Source organism: Neodiprion fabricii, chromosome 4 (genome assembly GCF_021155785.1).
Source record: "Neodiprion fabricii isolate iyNeoFabr1 chromosome 4, iyNeoFabr1.1, whole genome shotgun sequence".
In the NCBI taxonomy this organism is placed as follows: domain Eukaryota; kingdom Metazoa; phylum Arthropoda; class Insecta; order Hymenoptera; family Diprionidae; genus Neodiprion; species Neodiprion fabricii.
The window spans coordinates 5,742,825-5,767,969 of NC_060242.1; the positions used below are offsets into that span (position 1 = coordinate 5,742,825).

Genomic DNA, 25,145 nt, shown 5'->3' on the forward strand with positions numbered 1-25,145 from the left:
CTTCTCGCCGAAATATACCGCAAAGAAATGTCCAGGATACGTAGTGAAAATACGACGCGGGATGTGAAACATTGTTCGCGGTAAAGAAAACAGCGTGCAGGCACTTTGTCAGGGAATTTTAAAACGAAACGTGGGGGGATGACCAGCTATGAGGGATGAAGGGTTGACATTTCTCTGCTGCAGTTTCTCTGGGAAACTGGGCCGCTCGGTTCTCTTCCTAGTACGTATATGAGGCATTCCACGCCAATTCGACCTGGATTTTACCCTTGACCTCTCAGATTCGGTACGCGATTTTTTCTACGATTGTCCTCACTCTGAAAGGTACTCGGTTTTTCTTTTTTGTTGTTGTTGTTTTTTTTTCTGCCTCAATTGAAATTTTCTACAATTTTTAGAAACGATTTTATCGACCGACCGAAATTAAAAATCTGAAAAAATTTTCCAAAATCCCGTGTGACTTATAAAAAAGTTTCAGCAACCACCCATAGTAAAATGACTTTCGCTTCGAATTTTTTTAACGATATTTTTTCGGAAAAATGTTGAAAACAGTAGGAAGGGAGAATCGGCCACCTCCGAGTCCAAGTTTAAAAATTGTGACATCTTCTAGCGCAGGATTTTTCAGAATTTCTTGAAATTTTTAATTATATAGTCGGTCGGTAAAATCGTTTCTAAAAATTGTAGAAAATTCAAATTGAGTCGAAAGAATAGAAAAAAAAAAACCGAGTACCTTTCAAAGTGAGAACAATCATCGAAAAAATCTCTCGCCAAATCTGAGAGATGAAGGGTAAAACCCGGGTCGAATTGGCGTGGAATGCCCCATATATACACACACGGGTACGGGTATGTATATTACCTTCGAAATAAATCAAGCAGGAAAGTTTCTATGGCCATAAATAAAGCCTCGCGGTCGGATAACTTGGCGTTCGGCGAATCTCGAGTCGAATAGACGGCTTCTGGTGACTAGAAATACTCAGTTTTCTCAAACCTCGAGTAGAGAGGATCGGGTTATGCTGTCTATGACAACTCTCCGCTCTCTCACCGACAGACTTGCGCTTCCTCTTCCGAGTTTCTGCTCCTCCTGCAGACTTGTCGATCGGTTTGACAGAATCACAGGTTTCCATCCGAATCTGTTCCCTTCTTTTAGCTCGCGCCTCATTTGTGTTCGTCACCCGATGCAATTCGGGGTGTAGTTTAACGGGGTGATAATTTTTGTGACACGAAATCAAGTATCGTTTTTTTCAATTTATTTAGAAAAAAAAAAAAAAAATGAACGCGTATTTTTCAATTTTGTTTTTTATACGCGTTAATATTAGTCTTGAAGTACGTGATTTTTTCTTTTTTTTTTTTGGTGACCGATGAAAGGAAAGTTGACTTTTTTTCTGAATGACCTATAATTTTGTATTTGGAACGAAAAAAAAAGAAACGGTAAAGATTTAAAAAAAAGATGCCAAAATCCAGTGAAGTACGTCAGATTTTTCAGACATGGCGTCAATTGGAAGGAAATGATGTTTTTAATTAAACGGAACGAGCATTAAATTTTCGCAACAGTCACAAGAAAATCTAGCAACAGCGATCGTAATGAGAAATAATAGTAACGGATACCAAACTTTTCGGTAACAGCTAGGAAACTAATTTTCATTTTCTACCCGGAACTTTATTTATCGATTGTGGTAAAAAATTAAAATATTTAAGGACCGAGCGCTAACCGTAACAAAAAATTTTTCTCGGTGTAATCGTAGGATAATTAAAAGATCGAAAAAACAACGCGCACGTTGAGAAATCTGTTAATTCGTGGGTGAAAATCCATTAACCCGGTGACTTTACTCGTCGAATAGTAAAATTTGCGAAATTGCAATATTTTGTAAATTTTGTACAAAGTGTCAGTTTAACTCTTATCCAAAATTGCGTTCATTCATTTCTTCCCGAAGGCGTTGATCACGCACTGAAATCGGGATAAACGGAAGAGCCGCCATGTCCCTTCGGGGAATTAACGGGATCCCAGAATTGAATCATACTCGCAGTTTCCGGGCCGAAATTGGGTCGAATGATTGCACAATTCTGTGGGACCCGGATCTTGATCTAAAGTTTAATTACTTGGGTGGGTGGTCAAGTTTTGTTGGCTAAATTGCGCGGCAAAGTTCGCCGAATTATTAACACGCTCAAGATGCGCATCTTTGTTTCCAACAGCTGCTTTTGACAGTAAAAATATTGTCCGAAAATGTAAAAATATCAATATCAGTTTTTTTTTTTTGGGTTTCTGAGTTCGTTTCAGAAATCATTTTTTGAATCTGCCACCCCCTGAGAGCGAAAATAAGGATGAGGTGAAGTGAATTTTCGGTTTTATTGCTGACTGTTTTTTTTTAATAATAATATAAAAACCCCCCGAGTAAAGAATTTCAAAGGACTGTGGAATAAGTTCTTGTCTTTTCGGTACAAGGGTCGTAATTACCGGTGTTTTTAGTCGCCATTTTGAATACCTCATATTGAATTTTTCAATTCTGCTTTCAAATTTGGATTCAGTGACCCCCGGAATAATAGTGTACCAATTTTCGTTCAAATCCATCCGGAAATATCAGAATTCTTTAAATATGTAGATACATATATGATCCACTACCAGTCAACCGGTTAAGCGAATAGTAAACGAAAAGACAAAACTTGTAACGATTTTAGTTTCTTCTACAATTTACGCAATAAAGTCAGAAAAATTAAACAGACACATAAAATCAGACAGCAAGAGGAATTGAGTCTTTTATATAAATTTGGGAACTTCTATTTTTTCATTTCTTTTATTTATCTACCCATTCTTAAGTTCGTTACTTTATTTCTACAATATAAAATAAGCACTACTCGTCGCACGCCTAACAAAATTAACCTGATGGTTAATAAAAAAAAAACTCATAATTAATAACAAATAACACATTAATGTATAAATAAAAAGATAAAAAGATGAGTCCGTAAAATGAAATTGAGACGAGTGTAGATCTACTACATCTCTCTCTCTCCCTCTCTGTGTCTTCTCCTATTTCCAATACGGGTCGTGAAAAACTGTGTTTAAAAAATCTTATTATTTAATAAAAAATGCTCAGAATCATTCCATTGTTCTTCAACTTTCGTACGGATTTCTGTAGGTAGAGTGAAGAGCGTTTTTTTATACACAAAGAAACAAGCGCTTCGTCGGCTATGTTCGGCAGATTTATTTCGGCGTCGCCTCGCAGACGCGCTTCGCGATGCTAATTTGTGCAAATCCTTGAATTGCTTATCGGAATTCAAATACGAACTAAAATCATCCCCATACATTTCCATATTCCGTATAACCCCGAACCTTCTGCCTTGATCACTCAATGAATGACGGCCGGCTTTCGTGAGTTCGAATAAACGTCTCGCCGAGATTCGCGTTATGCGAATCCCTCCGGCTCTTTGATATTTACCATTTGAAATTTATCAGAACCACTTTGCTTTTCTTCAAAATTAGATACGTGCAGCGGAGAGTAATTTTTCGTCCGTTTCTTGGTATTATTTACTGTATTACGTAACGTGAAACGAATATTTGTAACATTATACTGAAAAAAAAAACAAAAAAAAAACGATATTCGTATGCAAATTATTTGGATACAAACCTACAGGTTAAAATTGTCCTGCTCGATAGGTACGAGAAATTGAAAATCTTTTGGACATTTTGGAATAAAAAAAACGGAGAAATAATTCCAGTTATATCCGTTTTGTAATAATTAATCGCGAGTAACGTTAATTGCAGATTGCTCTTCTTGCCGTTCGGATTTTAGCGCTGCGAACTTACGGGAATTGTAAATCAGGGCTGGATTTTAGTCGGAGATCATATAAAGCTAGGTCGAGTGGTTCACCGACTCAAGATAAATCACCGGAGCGGTGAAGTGTGGCCAATTTGTCTCCGAAATTGTCCGCGGATCAAGGTTTTGGCTTTGTTTTACCAGCGGCGAGCCAAATCCTGCAGCGCACAGCGAAATCAAACCTCCCCCGCCCCGTTCGTATTTTCTCGAGATGTGATATATTGATATTAATTCCCTCCATTAGCTTGATTCATCGCATTTCTCCGTCTGATATTATTAAACCGATCGGAGCGATAGCCGTATTCGATAGATCCAGCTCGCGGGTCTCTTGATCGATGATTTTCAAAAAACGAAAAACCTGAAGCGTCGATATCGAATCTGAAATTGGAAAATTTCAAGCGTAGCTGGCGGAGTCAAATAAAAAATTTTCACGGTGGTTTTCAATACTTCGTTTGGAAGAAAAAAAAAAAAAAAAAAAGAGAGGACAAATAAAAGGAAATGAAAAACGAGACAAGATCCACATATCGTTGCGGAAATCTCGGAAGAATTTTAGATTATTGGTTTGAGGACAGGATACGAAGCGGAAAGTCCGCGTTGCGACCGGAAAGAAAATGAGGGAGCATGAGGATTAATGAAAAACAGGAAAGAAAGAGGTCTCGTAAGGTGAAAACAGAGGCGGAGGAGAAAGCGGTTGATGAAATTGAAGCGGACGAGACGCGTGCTTTCATATTAAAACTTGAAAACAAAACCTTGCAGAAAAAGGATTTTCTCTTTTCCCGTTCGCTTTTGCGATGTTTTTTTTTTATTTCTTATTTGTTGCTGGGTAGAGGTGAAGTTTCAAGTTAGCGAATAACTTTCCAAGGCTTTCCAGCAGGAAGCTGTGGCGATACTACGTATGTAATTAAGCTTCTCTTTGTAAGCTGAAAAAAGCTTTGGTTCACTTTCCTTTCCCTGCACACCTATTTCTCTGCCATTCTACGCCCGGCTTTGGATTTTCACCGATTCTCGCAATCGATGCAAGCAAAATATCTCAACCCATACGTTGATCTTTTGACAAGAATGACCAATAATAATCGATTATTCTTCAAACTCGATCAATCGAGCGACTAGATTGTTTTTTCTGACGATCGGTTTTTGTTTTTTACTTCCATAAACGATCCAATGCAACGTCAATATAGCTCATTAAATTACCAATTATTATTATCATTATCTTACTTACTAAGTACTTAATTATGATGAGTGAATATTTTTACCTGAAATTGAAAAACTTTTCTAATATTAAGACCAAGTGCAGAAATTTACGAAATTATGGTTTCGTACGCACCGTTTCAAAAAAATACGACGTCATCGATCAATCAATTAATTTTTACCGATTCAATCGAGTCGCGTTCGATAATTTTTTTGATTCTGAATTCGCAATTGCGTCCTACTTCACGCAGGACCCAGGTGTCGACTCCTTATCGAATTGTCGGGGCATCGCTGATACCTCAGACTATAAAAATCACGAGTATTTGTCAGGCGTACCGTCAAGCCAAAAAGTATGCCAGGGAAATAATTCAGATAATTTTTGGAATTTGTATATCTCGAGAAGCAATCGTTCAATTTGTTTGGGGTTTGTTTTATTCGAACATTTTTTTTTCTCATCAGAATCAATAAATAGAAATATATACACTTCGAAATTAAGTATTGGTTCAACATGATACGCCATTCGTTTATTCATTTTTCATGAATTATTCCTTCCATTATTCGAAGAGCTTATTAAAAATTTGAGACTAAGATCTGTTGAATACAATTCAAATATAAAAATTATAAATACAATTGTATAAAAAATCAGCTGTGATATCTTGAAATCGATTATAGATTACGAACAGTTTTTTGTTTTTTTTACACTTTCAAAAAATTCGGAATATTGGTATAATTTAAAAAAAATTGTTACAAGTTAGTGAGCTATTTTCGTATTAAATGCCTAGCATTTGTTTTTTCTTTCTTTGCGTTTCTCCATCTATTCGAAGGACGTTGTTTCGACTCAATTCAATCTGATTATCCGAGTGATTAACCCTGCGAATTGAACTTGTTTCGCCTTTGTTTCGTAATTCGTTCAATTGGACATTGTTTTCTATCGGACTGTACCTGAATCAGACAAGACTTTAACGCAACGTCATCCTTTTCGAACGTACAATGCAATTTAGCTTTCGCTCGGTCGACTGGATAAAGAAAAGGAACGGAAAGAATTGCGAAAGAAAAAGAAAGGTGGAGACAGAGAGAGCTTAATTATACTCCCCGTTCAAAGTAAGAAAATCAACTTTTATTATCGCAGTTTTAACCCAATGAACATTAAAAAAAATCATAGAAATGTTTATAATTTCTGCACCGTTGAGCTTCCTGCGGCAAATTACTTACAATTACACTTTGCTCTGTGGAATATTGAGACTGTATGAATTATTCGAATTTAACGAGATTTAAACGTTTCAACGTGCGATTCCAAATGTTCAGCGAATTTCGCTGAGGTTAAAGTTAGTAACATTAACGTAACGAAACGTCAGAGAAAGAAAAACATTATTGCAGAATTTTAGAATGATTTTAAACAAGTTCGCTTTTAAAAATAAGAGCATGTTTTTTTTTTTTTTTTGTCCATCATGACTTACTAAATTTCGGACATTGCTAACGGACAGTGTGAATGAACGATTTTTCCTAAACATGCATCGTTACAGTAACGTTATGATAACTTCATCCTCACGAATTTCACACCGCGATGCGAGTTATTCAAAATTAATTTCCCTGACAAGAAAAAAATTTGATCGATCTAACATAAACATTTTCATGCAACAATTCCGTAAAAAAGTTGTGTCGACGATTGAATACAATCGTAGTTGACGAAATGCTGTTTGGAATTCAATATTTAAAGTCCGCCATTTTTTCGAAACAAAGAATAACAAACAAAAAAGTTGAAAAAAAAAAAAAGGAAATTTTCTCACCTCCAATCACGCGGTGTTATTATTCACCTGTAATGGCGTCGACGCATGATTACCAGGGCTGAGAAACGTGATCACAACAATTACAGGAAGTAAGCGTGACAGTCGTGTTTGTAGCTCATATCGCGGGGTCGACTGGAGAATTTGGGTCGGCATTGCGAACCGTCTGCGATGGGGTGAAAAGGGTTTTACTAACACGGGAGCAAAGAGACTGTGAAAACGACCGGGCGACATTAATTCTGCAAGGTCCGCTCAGCTTCTATGGGCGCGAAAGTTGAAAGGAAACGCCGCGACTCCAGCCGGGAGCCAGGGGGGATGGGGTGGGAATATTCTACCGATTTACATTTCAGTTTAAAACTGGCTTCCCTCCTTCTACTTCTCCTCCTCCGTTCTCTCCTCATCGCCGATTCACAGGGATTGAAAATGAAAAGGAAAAAGCTCCGCTTCTCTACCGTACTTTGCAAGCTCTACCTCTCCACACAATACCATCAGGGGCTTCTGCGCTCTGCTCTGGATTATCTTTACGCACTACGATACGTGGAATGATTTTTTTCATCTTTTCTTGTCCTTCGAGATCGTTTCGAGCTTATCGCGCTCTCAAAGCTCGTGGAAAGAAGAATGAAAAAAAAAATAAAAATTTATTTCCATCCTTAGATTTACTTTTCGTTGTATTTGTCTGCAGTTTGTAGATTATTATCTCATAGGTTAAAACGAACTTTGAAAATATTTCGTTTAAACACTTTGAATGAATTTTTTTTATCTTCGAGATAATAATTTATTATACTTTTTCATCGCGCATTGTCGATACAAATTTGAATGATTTCATTTTATCAGTCTGAAGTCGTACATCTGTTTTTGTCAACTTTTCGTTGCGAAGAAATTGTTTGAAGATCAATTTTTTCAGTGCCATTACGACGTGTAATGTGTAAAACTGAGTTAGCGATGACGATTAAAAAGTTTGATTAAATATCACTGAAAAATCATTCGTGACCGGGAGTTAACGTCACAACAACGATCCAAACCCAATTTTCATATTTTTTCCGACAAGTCTCGAACGAAAGATTTGCCGCGGGACAATTCATTGCAGTCTTGAAAAAATAACCGTCGTTATTACGAGCATATATACATATAGCTATGGGATATATACGCGGTGGGCAATTCACGAAAATATCTCCAAGTATAATGTCTTTCGACGCTAATGGGCGAAGGCATATTTGCATATTTCTTAATTTACACAATAATCCGTTTCCCCCCTTTAAAGGTGAAAATTTTTTTCACACCCGCTTCGAAGCCGCGGTACGTGAAATTTTCACGGATTTTCCTCAGAAACTTTTCTCATAATTAACAATAAATTTTATGTCAATGCATGCATCATTATATACAATATACAATATACATATTATCAGTCGATAAGCAAGGAGAGCCCTGAACACAGATCCCGTTACCGACATGTTACCGACACTCCTCGCCCAAGACTTGTACCTTGAATTCTTCTCACTTATCCACACGTATGTGTGTACATCGCATTCGCGTGGAAATTAATTATGAAACATATTTAACAATAGAACGAATTGAATGAACCGCGGAAATAAAATTTCAAGCAGACAAATCTACGCGACAGTTTATATTGAGTAGTATTACCTGAAAAAATTAACTCGATTGTTAAAAACTTGAGGTTGTAAAGTAATTTTCAGGCTCCGTTGGAGAATCCTGTGGAATGTTCGATTCCTTGAAAAATAACCGCCAAGCGTAACGAAAATTAATGATTTTCGCTCTTTTTATTCGCGGTAATTAAACGCCACCTCTATTACAAACATTTTTTATTCAACTGATTTATCTTATCTATCCTATCGATGGTAAAATTGTCCACAGCAATTAACCATCAAAGTTGGACTAATTTTATTCGATTATCGCCTAGCTAGTTTTCAGTCGTCGTTATATGTCCGCTACCCTTCCTGCAGGATATCGCTATTCAACTTTAAACCCTATAAACGCGGTTCAGAAATAGTTTTATCGCGATGATAAGCGGGCTGCGAACCGCTCGGATATGGGGACGATTCCTCATGGAAAAAGAATTCACCGCTCGTTTATAATCCGGGAAATCCCGCGGGGGTTGTTTTTTTTTCTCTTTTTTTTTTTCACCTAGCAGAGCGGTTCATAAAAATTCCATTCAATTCCGCGGGTAGTCGCTGTAAGAGACCTTCGAGTGTCCGCCATAGAATTCCGCGGCGGTTCGGAAAAGGTCGACTTGAATCCTGCGCAGGAGAGAGAGAGAGAGAGAGAGAGGCTAACACGTCGCGCCGGCAAAGGCGGGAATTTTGAGTTCGGAAGACCGTTTTAATTAAACTCCAGTCTGGGCGTATGAGTCTCTCTCTCTCTCTCTCTTTTGGTTCTCCCACGTGTAACGCCTGGAAAGTTGTGTGATACCACGTATATCACCCCGTTATCAGGGGGCGTGGATTAAGGGAGTCAAACAAATGGCGAGGCCGGAATCCTCCTCGAGGAGTAAGGAGAGTTGAAAATCATTTGGATTGAACGACTCGAGGAAATGGGTCGTGGATTTGGAACAATATTTTCGAGCCTTTGTTACCTGAAGCAACATACATTTATTCATGTCACATACACTGAGAGAAATTTTTAGTTCCGGTTACCGCTCAGTCCTTGACTATTTTCATTTTTTACCACAATCGAAAAATATAGTTCTAGGTAGAAAATTAAAATTAGCTTTCTAGCTGTTACCGGAAAGTCTACTATCCGTTACTATTCTTTCTCATTACGATCACTGTTGCTATACTTTCTTGTAACTGTTGCGAAAATTTAATGCTTGTGCAACGATAAATCGACGTAAAGCCTTGTTTAACTAAAAAAGTAAAGTAAACCTCAGAAACTGATTTTGCGTTTCAATTACCAAAAAATGATCGACAACAGCGCAAAATGGTTGCGCGTACCTCGTTTTTCGTAATTCCAACAACATTCAAACAGTCTTTTAACGATACCTGTTTTATTAAATTTTTCCAGTTACTATGACAAATAAAATTTTTCCCGGTGTAACTTCGACCGTTTCTGATGGAACGATAATGATGATATTCGCAAAAATTGATTGGACGCTGATCACTTGCTTCGGAATGAATTAGTCGTTGTGATGGCGGGAAAAAAAAAAATTATCGAATATATCTTCAGGAATCAAAGTTATTCGCGTCTTTGGTGATGAACATAGATGAAACAACATTCCTACTACGTGATAAAAATCGATCCAGGTAAATTCAAGCGATACAAGCTCAGGCGTCAACGATTTGAAAAAAACTTTTTTTTTCATCAGAAATTAAAAAACGCGAATTCAACCCTTGTGAAATATCATTCAAACGTCGAAACAAATTATTTTTAGATACAGTCGAGTTACGTAAACCGTTCGAAGGTCCAAAGTTTGTCAGAATCTGTTGTGATCGTTGCAAAACAAAAAAAAAAAGAAAATCAAACAAACGAAGAAGCCAAGAATTGTTCGAAAATTTTACTAAATAATTTTTGCGATTTAAACAAAAATTGCTGTAAATTACATTCAAATCTTTTGAAGCTTGCAAGTGCAATAATTACTGTAACTAGTTAGTGGTAAATACGTTTAATTTTAATTAAAAATTCGTTCGAAATTCGTGGGAGCTTTTTAAATGTCGTACAACTGAGCAACCGATGACAATAATCGTGAAACTCGTCTCACCGCAAAACTTTTCGAGTTGCGAATGGTGAAATTAATATACGGGCTTATGTTATTTATAAGAGGATCAGGAACATCGACGGATACGAAAGTCCGGGTGAATTTCGTCGGACGTTTTGAGCTGCAGTGCTACGGTTGTATACCTATAAGTTGAAGGTGGGGTCCGTCGCGTCGGCCGTCGGAGCGACGATAAGATTCATTATCGTTTCATCCCATGCTACGTCATCCCTCCGTAGTAGAAGCCGGCTGGTTCAGCTCGCTTGACTCTAATCTGATCTCGACATTCTAATTGCTGTCGAATTTAATTACTCAGACTTTATCACGGCGTCTGTGTAAATTTATAACCCTTGACGCGCTGAGATTTTCTGACGTTCGTCCGTCGTTCGTTTTCCGCCCACCCTACAAAAAAAAAAAATAAAAAAAAAAAAAAAAGCTAGGTATCAGAATTTTAAATCTTCTCTGCGTCAAGATATTTCAACTCTAGGGAACGATACGCGAATAATTGCCACGACTGACTTTTGGTTACTTTTCGCAAGCCTCCCTTTTCCCCCAACGGATTGCATATTAGTCCAGTCAAAATAGGTCTCAGTTAAAGATATTTGGGGTACGGCTGCATTTGTTGCGTCGACAGGGATTTTTGAACCTCAGTAACTCCAGTTTGAAGTCATTTTTGAGCTGCATAACCAGCGTTTCGAGAAAACAGCAAAATTTTACGTTTTTTTGCGGTTTTACTGAAAAACTGGTATCGATAAATGAAAAATGACTTGACCATTAAGCAAAGCAGAAAATTTTATGTAAAATTATGTCCACATGTGTCGGAATCGGATTCGGATTAACAAATTAAGGAAAAGAAATTATTTCACCAAAATTCCCCAGATGCCGTCGATAAGTAGAATATTTTTTTTTTCTCAGCAAAAACTGCTATCGATAGATGAAAAATGACTAGACCATAATGTAGAGCGGAAAATTCCACATACCTAGAATAATGTCCTCATATGTCGGAAAAGGAGTTTGATGAACAAATTGAGAAAAATGAAATTATTTCAACAAAATTCCCCAAATACCGTCGATAAGTAGAATTTCTATTTTCTTAATTTGTTAATCCGACTCCGTTTCCGACATATGAGGATATAATTCGATCTTCCGCTCTACACGATGGTCGGGTAATTTTTCATCTATCGATAGCAGTTTTTGAGGAAAAGGCAAAAAACCTCATATTTTGCTGTTTTCGCGAAACGTCGGCTATGCATCTCAAAAATGACAACAAATCTGAATTACCGAGGGTCGAAAATCTCTGTACAAAAAAATGCGGCCATACCCCGAATATTTTTTATTCAGACCCATTTTGACTGGACTATACAGGGTGTTGCAAAGATTTTGGCGAGAAACGCGACACGCAAAGTGTCTGGAATTTTCTTGGTTGAGAATGTCGTTACAGGTGTAAATAAGGCGACATCTGATGGATCGGATATATATATCGTACATTCGTGTCAGCTGCAATTCCGATAAAATATTCCGCTTCCCGTTCTATTCACGGATATACGAATAGCGAGTGGGTGAATTTTTACAGGCAAATAATGAGGCGGAAAGTTAATCAGGCTTGATGGATGACGGAATGGCGCTAAGGCGTGGGTGTAATTGAAGGGGCGGAATACGAAGAGAGGAGTGAAAAGCGTCGGAGAGAAGACGCGGCAGACATCAGCGTAAAATGAGAGCGATACATTACGGTGGAAACTTTGCAAGGATCGGTATTTTTACCGCTCATTTAATTCGGATGTTCTTCGAGGCTAATTGCATCGGGTTTTTTTAACTGGCGAAATCTAACGAGTAAAATTAGCTGCAGCGATCGAATCGTCCGTTTAATTATTACGTCTTGGAAGTTTGCAGAGCGAAGTAAAAAATTTATCAAACTTTCGTCATGTGGCATAAATCTCACGTTCGGTAAAGAGTTCGAAGTCCAAGTTTTTGCCGAATTGTCCGGAAAATTCGCGACGTAGATCTACTTTGAAATCGGTGTACAAACTCTGTGTTCGAAGTCATGAAAATCGTCATCGAATATCGCGGTAAAACCCCAAACGTTTCGGATTCAGCGACATTTCGATGTGTAAACTGGAAATTCGACCAGTGGCTTACGGCCAGCCTGAAACAAGTTTTTGTTTTCTTTTTTTTTTTTTTCATCATTCTCGCATCGTTGTAAAAGTCGCGATCGGTAGAAGCGGGACATCGCGTGCACGTATTATCATAGACTGGGGTTGAATATCCACGGCAGTGAGTGCAATGCGCCCGGAAACACGTAGAGAGAGGCGCTCATTGATCAAACACTATCTCGTTCTCTACCCCGCTTCTCAATCCAGCCGGCGAGGCGTCCGTGCCGATCTACCTTCAAGTGGGTTATCGCGATAATTGCATGCCGCTTCCTCCCTCTTTTCCACAGCGAGAGACTCTGATTGTGATTAATTATTAGCCTCTGAAACGCCCCGAGTATCAGCCAGTCGGAGCTTTAAAGCGCAGCTTGAGTACCTCGTGCCATCGGAATGTTTTTGTACGCAGCTCTGTTCGATGGGGGGGAATTTTGATTGGAAGAAATTTTAATTTGTCGAAATGATTTTTCTACAAGATTTATATTACGCATTGTGAAAAAAATCTCATCTCATCTCATTACAAAAGGCTCGTGTTCAAAATCTAATTGAACTCGTGTGAAATTGTAATCGTAGTCGCGACAATTTTTCAACGATTTAAAATTCCGTTTAAGATGGTTTTTGCACCGTAACGTTCAGCGCATATTTGTATCCGTACTATAACCTACTCTCTTTCCGCACAAGTGTATTTCTCAATAGACCAAATTGGCGGAATTGAAGTTCCAATCCTCGTTTACATTTTCCTGCAGTATCCTTCGTCTTCCGTCACCGGAAACACCGCAGCGACTTCCGGATGCCGGGGATTATTGACGATCGGTCAAAGTGACGAAGCGAATTTCGCGGGGGACACGAGAGCGGAAAATACAGTACAGCGAATCGCACTCAGGACTATAAAATCACTGTGTGAGAAGGAAATGCGGAAAACCCGTTCGCTGACGGATATATGCGCGTGCGGTAGTCGTTGCATCGTTTGCTGATCGCATACATTCGTCGTGTTTGTTCAACCGTGCAATTTACACAAATTCAACCGAGAATTCAGACACACCGAAGTATCGATCCCACGTCGATTGTACGTTCCGAACGTTCGGACCTTGGTGTTTTAGGGGTTGTAATAAACGAGTGTGTGAATAAAAAAGGCTGAAAGAGTTGTTGAATTTATCGAATTTATACCTCAACAACCAATCATTCGAGATGGATTCTGCTTTGTTTTATTCGAAAGTACGCAGATCGAGTTTTATTTGCACATTTCTTTCGTCAGAATCAATGAATCTGAACCATTGTCATTGACGATAACTTTCACCATTTCAATCGGCGATACGTTTCACGATTCACTTGGAATTTGGAGAAAATATTCTTGGACGGTTTGTACATCTCTTACATTCAGTAATCATTTTTTTCTTTCCCGATTTTCATGTTTCTCTCTCTCTCTCTCTTTGGCAAGTGAATAAAAATGTCTTTAACCTTTGACGATGGATCGAAATTCAACCTCAAGCGCTCGCTTTGCTCGCAATCCAACGAAACTAATCGAATATTTCATTACAATTGAAAACCAAAGAATTGAAACGGGTAGACCGAATCTCCTTCTGCTTATAACAGAGAAAACTAAGAAACTGCGCATCCGGCTTACAGCTTCTAATTACCGGATCGACGAGCGTTAAAAAGCGGCAACCATTTGTCTCGGAGACGTTTGGCAGCGGCACGGCAGGTTTACTTCTAAGCTCGTGATTGCGAATCGCATCAATCTTTCCGCGGCTGCAAGCTCTGATATATTTATACCTTGCCCAGAGCAAACTGCCCTCCCTTCGCCTCCATGCTGCGCAGTTTTAACCGATACATCACATCGTTTTTATACACCGTTAAGTAGCTCCGTACGGGACGCCGGAAACTCATAAATAACAACCGAACGACGACATTTCTGCAATTTTATACGTCGAAAAATAGAGATCTGAAATACCGGAATGTGGTTAAAGTTCGACTGAGATTTTTCTTTTTTATTGTACTCGATCCTTTGAAGAATACTTTTTTTTCCCGCAGTTAAATTCGTTCAAATTGGACCTACGAAGGTTCTCGATGTCTCTCACTGATTTCAAAGATGGGGTCAGATCTGAGAAATTTCAAAATTCGAAATGGTGGACCTAATACGAGCGAATAGAATCAATTTTTATATTTTGAGTCCGCCACATTGGATCCGCTGTCTCAAATTTTTCAATTCTGACATCGGATTTGTTTTCAGCGACCCCGAAAATCACCCGGCAAGAAATTTCGATCAAATCGAATTAATTTTTATATTTTGAGCCCGCCACATTGGATTCGCCTTATCTTGACATCGCATTCGTTATGAGCGACCCCAAAAACCCGAGATCACCGAATTCTAGTTTTCTACTCCCCATTATCTTCCCACAACTACATTGATTCTGTAAAAACAGGCATTTTCAACACTTTGTTCATGTAAAGCACTGACTCAAAACATGTACATTGCCATCTTAGAAATCCAGTGATGCAAAAAAACTGACAGCGGTATTTCAAAAATTGTGTACAAATCTTGAATAACCGATTCAAAAAAGGTGTCTCGTATATATAAGACGCTGTGCCACGAATGGTTAATCGTACTGTTTCACTGATCTGAAATATTTATTTCTTTGAGCAGGAATTCGTTGACTAAAAACTGGTCATTTTCATTAATGTTACTACGAGCTAATCGTAAATGTATATATATATATATATTTATACACGCACGCATATCCCGCTTTTTGGAAGGACTAGTTTCAGGAGGAACGTCAGGATCGCGAACTCTAGCCGCGATTGTATATGCATAATGCATTTCAATTCGAGGTATACATAATCCCGTTAACGTTCGCATTATCGACTTGTGATTCAAACGATTCATCAGGCTTGTGCGAACCATAATCAGCTAGGATTAGGCTGTTATACGTGTCCGTTCTCGCTTGCAAATTATTTACTTACACTAATAAACCAAACTCTGTATAATACATTTGCAGATCCAAATGGATTGATGCTTTATAATCAAACTATTACGCAGAGAGAACCGATTTAATACTCGAAGCTGTTAGGACGTGTGTGAAAAAAATATTTGTCAATTCATTCGGGAAATAGAATTTTGAAATTTCGAGTTTCAAAGTTTGAACAAATTACGGAAGACTTTTTCAATTGATAAAAAAAAAACATGGGATGAATAGTCTATCCAAGATTATCGAGTGAAAATTATTGACCTCTCTGGAAAACGAAAAACAAAAATCCGGTTAAGGACTGTGAAAAAAAAAAAAAATAAATAAATAAATAAATAAATAAAGAAAAATTGTTCAAGTACCTGGTAACGGGAATGGAATTGCTATCTCAGAAACTAAAATCCATGTATACACTTTGCCTGTGCAGGTGAAAGTTGTTCAAGCGGCAAGTGGAGGAATTGAAGGTTTATTAGTTGGATTTGGTGGTTGTGGTGGTGGTGGTGGGGTGGAGAAGGGATGAGTTTGAACCGCGTTTAGACCGCGATTGAAAACTCTCGAGCGAAGAAACTTTAGAAAATTCCCTCGACAGACTTGCGAGGGTTGAGAAGGAAGGGAAAATTTAAGGGGGGGGGGGGGGGGGGGGGTGGAGAATATATGGGATTGGGAGGGGGTGAGAAATGCGGGACTCCCGTATTTACTAGGAATTATTGCATTTAGTCACTCCGTGCGGCGGCTACAAAAAGTTTCTTGAATTTGAACCTGGAAACTTTTTTCCAGGTCATGAAACGTCACGTGCAGGGTAATATATAAATAACTCGCGGCTGTTTTGACGTCGGTTTTCAACTTTTTACCGCTTTAGAGAGATTTTTATTGTTACAGGATATCGAGTGCATTTATCATCCACCTTGCGAACGGTACTTTATAAAAAATGTACGGTACAATTTACCGCAGCGATTTGCATATTGTGATTTGTATGAAATCAGTTAGCCTATAAAAAGTTTGTCATTCGTTATGTTGACGCTGAAATATTACAGAGTAATTACGATGCGACGATAATAAAATGCCTGAAATGTAATGAGAGTCAAAACGATGTTTAAAAGTTTGGAACGGAGGTAAAAGCAACTTGGTCTTACTTCCAGCGAAAAAAGTGCAACGAAGCATATTTTTGCAGAAAACAAGTAATTTTTTTTTTTCCGTAAGTATTTCATCTGTCGCCAACTTGTTATGATCCTTGATATTCCTTTCTTGAATAAAATTCTTGAGGTCTTGCATTACTTGCACTTATCGAAAGTTTTTCTTTTGTAACAAAATTTCTTCTGTACTTTTACAGCAATCCATATTCATATTGTAAAAGTCGCATTCTAAGATTGACTGCATCTAGCGTTTCTATATTGAAAATTAGATAGTGAAAGTTAATTGTCTAAGAGTATCGTCGATACGTTTATTTTAACACTTTGAGTGATCTTCGTAATTGAATCGATGAATCGAGAATAGAGACTTGAATACATTCATAAATATTGAATTCAGTCTACGTATAACAATAATTATACACACCTAGATACACGGAATAAAACAATAATTCTATTATTTTCCATACTTTCAACCCGTTTTCCGTAAACATTGTTTGAAAAAATATTCCCCAAACGACCGAATCTCTTTACCGACCGAGTAATCAGTCATGTCGAGATGTCAGAGAGTCGATCGTTATGGATTACCAGAGTTGGCGAGTCCCAGAATTGCGCGTCATAAACAAGCACGAATAACTCGTTCCGAAATTCCCGCTGGGCCGGATTTAGTCGGTGTACAGCAATTGATCGCAGTTAACAATGTTTTTTGCAATATACGATATCACGCGCAGCGTTTCGCGAGTGTCTCTTTTACCCAAATAAAAAAATGATAAAAAAAAAAAAAAACATTCACCCTCCGATCTACCGACAATTGCCTTGATACTGCACGCACCGTAATGCCTCCGCAATTTTTCGAGGATTAATTTTCAGCCACAAAATTCACCCCCCCGCCCCGTCAGACACGCCACGCGTAAAGTGCCTCGCAGGCTCCAATTTCCCAACCGTCGAACGAGCCTTCGAAAATCGTCCGGATAACACATCTTCGCCTTTTTTCACCGCTTCCACGGTAATCAAATTGAGTGGAAGAAAAAAAGCCGATGGCATTGATTTTTTATTTGTTTGTTTATTTTTTTTCGCGGTTCTTACTTTGTTGTTTATTTTTAATCAGTTAACGATTTCGATTTTTTTCAATTTTTATCTATTTAATTATTATTTTTACATTCACCCGGTCAGAAATTTGACGAGGCCCTGATCAGGTTGCAATCAGACATCTCTTATTGAAGCGCGCCTGACGTAGCCCTGGTTAGGTTAATATCAGGCATGTCTGAGTACCTGAGTACCTGCTCTACTTATTGTTAGACGTGCCTGATCTGGACCTGACCAAACCTGACACCTTGCAAGTACCGCGAGCAGCCACCAGGCGTCATGGTAGTTCGTGGCGTTCTCGTGATAAAATTATTCTGTGACTTGTAATATAGGGTGGCTATCTACTATTTTGGTATTCCCAAAATCAATAAACTTCAACAACCGTTGCCTGGGTCTAATTAAGTAGTAAACCGTGAACTTGCTTAGACATCCGCCTGTTGAGGCCCTGATCTAGTTTTAATCAGGGTCTGCCCCATGTTGTTTAAAACCAGCCCTGAACCTGATTAGGGCGTTCCAAAATGACACGTTACGTTTCTGGCCAGGCCCAAATCATGGTCATAATCGGGCCCGATGTATAATATCTGTCTCCTTTAGCGATCTTAGCTGGAATTTATATTTAATCTTCAAAGAGTTTTAAATTATTAAAAATTATACCGGGTGTACGGATGTGTAAAACCTTGGAAAACTGACGTCGAAGGCAGGGATGAAAGTGTTGAAAAATTGTTAGTGGGAGAGTGAAAACACTTGCGGCAAGGGGTGGGAGGCGTAATTATAACGCGTACGCGACGCAGCCGCCTTGTTGCTCGGTAAACATTTCGCGTCATCAAAGTGATTACCGGTGGTGTTAATGCCTGGTAATTGCTGGTAACGGTCGGTAATATGGCTTGAATTACGCGCGGAACCGAGGGTGAGTTCAGGGTTTTCGAACCCTTCGGAAACGCTTTGGACAAACCAAAATTCAACCCCAACAATTTTAACTGCCAATAATATTTTTTCCCTGCTAGGAATAATTTTGTTTACTATAATTACTGGAGGATTCTAGTCACATTGTTACAGCAATGGCTTCAATATTGTTGGAATTAGGAGGAAATTTGACACGAGTAACTATTCAGTGTAATCGTTATACCCGCAGGTTATCGATTGATAAATTTTATGGAAATTGCAACGCTGAGTTTGTTTGTTTAGCTTTGCATTTTCTTCAGGTTGACAGAACCTTAACATCAATTTATCGATCGCAACAAAGGCAATAAAATACTGTATGAATGACATTGAAGAAGAAAAACAAAACGAGAGTAAGAACACATCCTACATTTTTTTGGTCAATTCTAAAAAACTCATTTCCATTTTGTATCTGGAACTAGATTTTTCGGCTCTAGTAGTAACATGGAAATGCTTCTGGACTGCACGGTAACCGTAACTAGAATTTTTTTTTGTTGCGATCATCTAGCTCCGATTATTTATTTTAGGTCATCTGGCCATGGTAGGAAATTCGATTTCTCTTTCATCGAGTCTTGACGCTTACAGCCACGCTGTTTTTCAAAGTTTCACCAATGATTTATTTCTATTCGTGGAATGTAAATTTATGCAAACGAATCATTCCAAGAGTCTTGATAAGAAAAGATTCCACAAGATTCAGTTTCAGCAAGTCCTCGCAAGATCTTCTTTTGATGGATTATTATTATAACGAAAAAATTGTGAAAAACGAGTTTGCTACAAGTTAAAATTGTTTGGTAAGAATAACACGACGAAGATTCGATCGGTCGATTCGGCAAACTTTATTCGATGAATTTGCAATCATATGCGTCTATACTTCTTCACATTCCTTTTTCTCTAGCCTATAATATTTTCAAAATAGTAAAAGAACGTTCAAGCAACCAAACATAATTGTCTTTTCAGAGAAATGTTGTAACGTTAAATTAATCACAGAGTCTGTCTAGCTTAAATCAGCCATTTTTCTCTATTACCGATAATCAGGTAGTTAAAATCTTGTGTTTCTCAGGTGGTAATTAAAAACTAAAAAAATTAACTAATTATCCGACTGATCAAAATTTGAAAAATTCGTGTGTTTCAGAATCTGAAGAACCAGATCATGACGACGAATCTCTGGGTGGAACAGGTGAGTAAAATTCATCACTCGACGAGATGATTGGACCTCATTTTCGATGTTCGAATTTCAACTGTCAAAAACAATTGTCAGATTCTCGATGCATGCCGTAATTGTGAGTCTTAAATTAACCCTAAGCCTTACAATTCTCACTTTCGATCTCCTCTCCCAGGACGCCGGGGATGATAATGGATTTAATTAATTTGGGTGTGGTCGCGGCTTCTTCTATCTTCTCCCCTTTCTCATCTGGACCGAGTCCAAAAATGACAGCCGTTCTTCTCTCCCTTTTTCCACTTCCGGTATAATCCCGAAGATGAACCATTCCCGGGAAGTGAGAGGTGAAGGATGGATACCAGGCACGTCTTGGAACGACGTTTCATCCCTCAACGTCGCGTCAGTCGAATCCTCGAACACCCCAGTTTCCCCTTGCCCCTTTTCCTTGTTTTCCCGGCTACTACCGTTTCCTTCGTTCAATTATTTTCGTAGTTCGAATAGCGAGTTTGACGGAACTCCGGGCGTTCGGTCATCAGTTAATATTCGTTCGGATTATCGACAAGTCTTGATCGCTTATCAATGTCACGATTTGGTTCATTACTGTATCCGTAAGCTGGTACAACGTCAAGATTCAAGTATGATATCGCGTAGAAAGGATTTCAATTTCAGCCGCAATACGTAAATATATCATACACCTGCCTTTAGATGCTCGCTACGGATTCAAATGTATAAAGGTCGCGTTTTCGCTTCGAATGAATTCATGATGTGTGCAGTTGTTCAGGAGAACACGTCGGCATCGGGGTAATACTGCCAACTTTGTATACATTATATCCATAACACCGGATGAATAATTCACTAAAGTTCAGAAACTGCGTCAAGAGTATGTAGCGATGATGAATAATGTATACCTGAGCGTAAGTGCGTATTGTGATACCAAAACAATAACTTCATTGCCGTTTATATTTCATCGAAGAAACTCGTCGACGTTAAGAGACAGGAGGAGCAGTGAAACGCTAATTGCCTTAAGGATGAATCGGCCGTAACGTCTTTCCATCAAAAGTCTTAAGCAAGGAGACAAAACCGTTTGAAGAATACACGACAATGTCATATTTAGTTCCTCCAGTAATAGCGAACACCAATGGAACAGCATTCCTGTATTACGTCAAAGAAATCACGCTTAGCAAATTTGAATAACATACAAACAAAGACGTCAACAATTTGAAAAATAGTTTGACAGTCGGATCGTTCAAAATGACTAGACTGTGCAGTGGTCGAGGGATTAACTACTGTTGTAATCTGGTGTACACAGGTTAGTGTAATCTCATTTATTCTCTGATATCTTTTTCAAGTCTCTATCTAATCTCAGGTAATATCTGTAATCTCTGTGATCTTTGTTATAAGTCTGTAAGCTATGTAATCACTTTCATAAATTTGTGATCTGTGTAATTGTGGGTAATTAGTGTACGCCATTTTTTGCCCAGTGAGTGACCCCTCGACTCTGGCATTTTTCATCCGATTATGATATTCTATCATTCTCGAACCGGCGGAAGCCGGCATCGTCGTAGAACTGGTATCCAAATTACGAAACCGAATGATCGATGGGTTCGAGCCTGTCCTTTACTGCCACATGCCCTGCAACCTCACCATCCGCGTTTTCGATTTCGCAGACTGCATGGCTGCCATTATGCTGGTATGTAACGCATTATGATGTAGAAATCGAGCAAAATCACGGTGGAGATGGATCATGGCATCGAATCCTTCTCGGATTTGAGTGATGAAGGCTGGTCTACGACTGGACATCCCGAACCGCCACGTCTACAATTCGCGAGGAGAAATTTTCGCCCACTTTCAGAGCCTTGTGCGGTATGGGAACTCGTGTTATAAAAGTTGAAAATCCGGGAGTTAGGTGCTTCGATGTACTTACGTGTACAATACACGTCACGCGGAAGAGGAGCGTTTAGAAAATCAAATCATCACACGCGACAGTAATATTTCTGCAAGAGCAGCGTGAAGGTGATTATGGACCCATGAAACCTGTTCCACTGCCTGAAAACGACCGTTCAAGGACGAGTCGATTTTGCTGAACGAGTCGAAGCGAGTGACACAGTTGTTGGATAGCAAGGTATTTCGAGTTACATGTAACGCAGGTGTCCTTAACGTCGTCAATGATTCATTCGGGAAACTGATTGACGGAATTGTACACAACCAAAGGTGATTCATCCGCTAACCATCCTAAGGTTGAATGTCTGACCTATACATTACTGAAGGATACTCTTGGAATTTGATAGAATGTTACAGTTTATTCGATACACAGAAAGAATCGTCGTACATCTTTTGAATACACGATGACGAAAATGAAGAACTCCAACGAGTCCTCACCGCAGCATCATTTTCAAACATCGTCGAGGCGTTGGTTTGCGTCTTCGAAAATCGGACATGCTTTTGGCTGCGGGCGCCGAATTCTACACTTCGCGAGATCACTCGTTGGTTGGGATCTCACACATGTAAGTCCTCCGAATATCGCAATTCCAATTCCCCAGTCTGTTATTATCTGCTAACATTGCCGCGCAGTCCGATTCACCCAACGCTGCATCGGTTCGATTGACGCCCAGGGTAAAGTCTGCTGGATCATCCCTGAATCGCCGGAAAGAAATTGAATTAATGAATCACAGTTATCACACAGGGAAAGGGACCCAGGTCCAAGGACATTACCTGTTCGAACATTGGTCCATTGTTTTTTATCAGGCTTACGCAAAACTCCATCGTGCAAATGGCGATCTCTCAATATTCTCTGGTTGGAAACGCGCTCGGATTTCGCTGCGGAATTAATCGACACCAAATCGGCACCTTCGCCGATGCATCGCCGTCTTGCCCGCTGCCACGTCACTTTTTCATCGTGAATTTAGAACGCGAAGCCGATGTCGGGATGAGGAACGTAGCCCTGCGGAAGATTGGCTGACAATCGCTTGGCGATCTGAACCGACGTCTGACTTCCAGCCGAAGCTGCCAATAGAAAAAGCGAACACATAATTTACGCGTGTGAGTGAAAAGGCGCAGTTTCAGTCTTACCGATGTTGAAAACGCCAGAGTTCGAATTCGAAGCAATTAGCTGACAAAGCAAATGGAGCGGCAGAATGGCACTTGACGTTGGCATTTCGACTCGCGATCATTCCACTACTCGGGTTAACGGCAGAAGTACTGCCTACACGTATTCCACTCTTGGTATTTAAGGCTTGAGAGACGATGACATTGTTGAACTTTGGCATACATCTTATCAATTCCGAGTATCGTAATACACTGGCTAAACTGTAACTGACAAACACGATTGATTGAAAATTAGCGTACGCACTTGTTTGCACTTCGTTAAAGGAACTGCAGTTTACCGCGCAATGAATAACAAGGAGTCGAATCTGGTTGGAAACGAAGAATTTTCATCTTGTATAGCGCAATCGGTTCCGCGTCTTCAAAATTTCAGATTCCTCAATTCACGGTCGTTTTTGAATCGATGCGTGTGACTAACCGAGTGCAACTGGTTACGAAACGCGTCAAGATATGTCAAAATCACCAACAGACACTTTCTCCAATACTATTCCAACGCTTTTCTTTTTGCGAAATTAACAAATAGTGATAAATCTGGTTAATTTTTGAATCAGGGTTTTAAAAATATAATCATAATACCAAAGGACTGCTGCTACGATGGGTCAGATATTTTCCTCATTGATCAGTTACTTGGAATACTGTGACCGACATGAATACTTTTTCCTCAATATGTTGATACACTGTTCAATAATAGCTATTCAAGCTACAACCATGAGTCTAATCATGCTACGCCGCATTTCTTAGCTTATGGAAATTTATGTATGTATACCTAAGGGGAATTCCTACGCGAACCCAACCAACGTCTGACCCTCACCATTTCTGATTATGTTGAAATTTTTTTTCTGCAATTGTCCCAGCTTTGAAACAGTACCCTGAGTTTTGCCAGATTTTTAATTCAATCGGTTAATTATTTATAAATACTGATTGATTTTGAGAAGAACTTTTTTGAAAAGTCTCCAAAAAATTCTGAAAAACTGCGTTTTCTTTTCCAAACGTTTCAAGACTGGACCCGTAATGGACCGATTTTTAAATATTTCTTCGCACCATTAAACTTTATGACCAACTGAAACATCGCTTAAGCGGTCTGAAAATATCCAGAAACTTCTTAAAATTTCTGTCTTTCACTTGGAACATATCTAAACCGGTTTCATTATGAAGTTGACAAAAAAAGTTGAATGCTCCAAAAAAATAAATGGATCGAAATCGGTCCATAATGGAACCAGTCTAGAAATGTTTTAAATGAAAAGTAGAAGTTTTGAGAGTTTTCGCGCCAATTTTCAGACCGTTCAAACGATATCTTAAGTTGAACAAAAAGATTCAATGTGCTATGAAAAAAAAAAATGGAAAAATTCGACCCACTATGGGTCTCGTCTCGAAATATTCGAAACAAAAAAATACAGCTTCTCAGAATTTTTTGAGAATTTTAAAGAAGGTACTTTCAAGATCATTTTAAATATTTATAAATAATTGAGAAGTCGACTAAAAAATCTGGAAAAATTCAGACTACCGATTCAGAGTTGGAACAATGCAGAAATTTTTTTAAACAAAATCAAAAATGGCAAAGGTCAGCCGTTGGTTGGGGTTGCATGGAATTCGTCATAAACGTAGGTACTTCAATCAGTCGATCAATATAGAATATGAGGGAAAAATGTCTCGTGAAAATGATTCAACATAAAATCAACACGGGTGTGTATATATTTGCTTTTACTCATTTGTCGTTAAACTTTACCGCCATACGATTCTTCTGAGGTGTGTTCTTACTCTCTTCTGTTTCAAGTCATGGTACGACTACAAACTTCGATGGGAGCCGAAGGAATACGGCGGCGTTCACATGCTGCACGTTCCCTCGGATCACATATGGCGGCCTGACATTGTTCTCTACAACAAGTAAGTCGATCCTTAATGCGTGATGTTCGTTGTGTTCAAAAATTACGCCTAACCGGGCACCGCATGAGGCCCCAAAATCTGACCGATGAACGGACGTCGATTATTCGCAATCTCATCTATTTTCCTAACTTCGTCTTCATCAAACACGAGGAAACAAATTTCAAATTTTTTATTTATTTACTTATTTTTTTTTTGCTTGCTTGCGTTTTAAAATTCTTCTCCCATTCACCTCTCGATCGTTGAAATCGTTTTTCGGAAAC

At 38.8% G+C, this 25,145-nt stretch overlaps 1 protein-coding gene across 6 annotated transcripts in view; it reads left to right on the forward strand.

Moving 5' to 3' along the window:
- Positions 1 to 25,145, forward strand: part of LOC124179816 (acetylcholine receptor subunit alpha-like) — a 131,413-nt gene that overhangs the window by 26,559 nt on the left and 79,709 nt on the right. For 4 of the 6 annotated variants that reach the window (XM_046564580.1, XM_046564582.1, XM_046564581.1 and 1 more), the window contains exons 2-3: positions 19,873 to 19,917; positions 24,776 to 24,885. In XM_046564580.1, the coding sequence (XP_046420536.1) occupies positions 19,873 to 19,917; positions 24,776 to 24,885 (155 nt within the window). Of the gene's footprint in view, positions 1 to 19,872; positions 19,918 to 24,773; positions 24,886 to 25,145 lie in introns of those variants that run through there. The other 2 variants (XM_046564586.1, XM_046564584.1) reach the window with 2 other exon arrangements.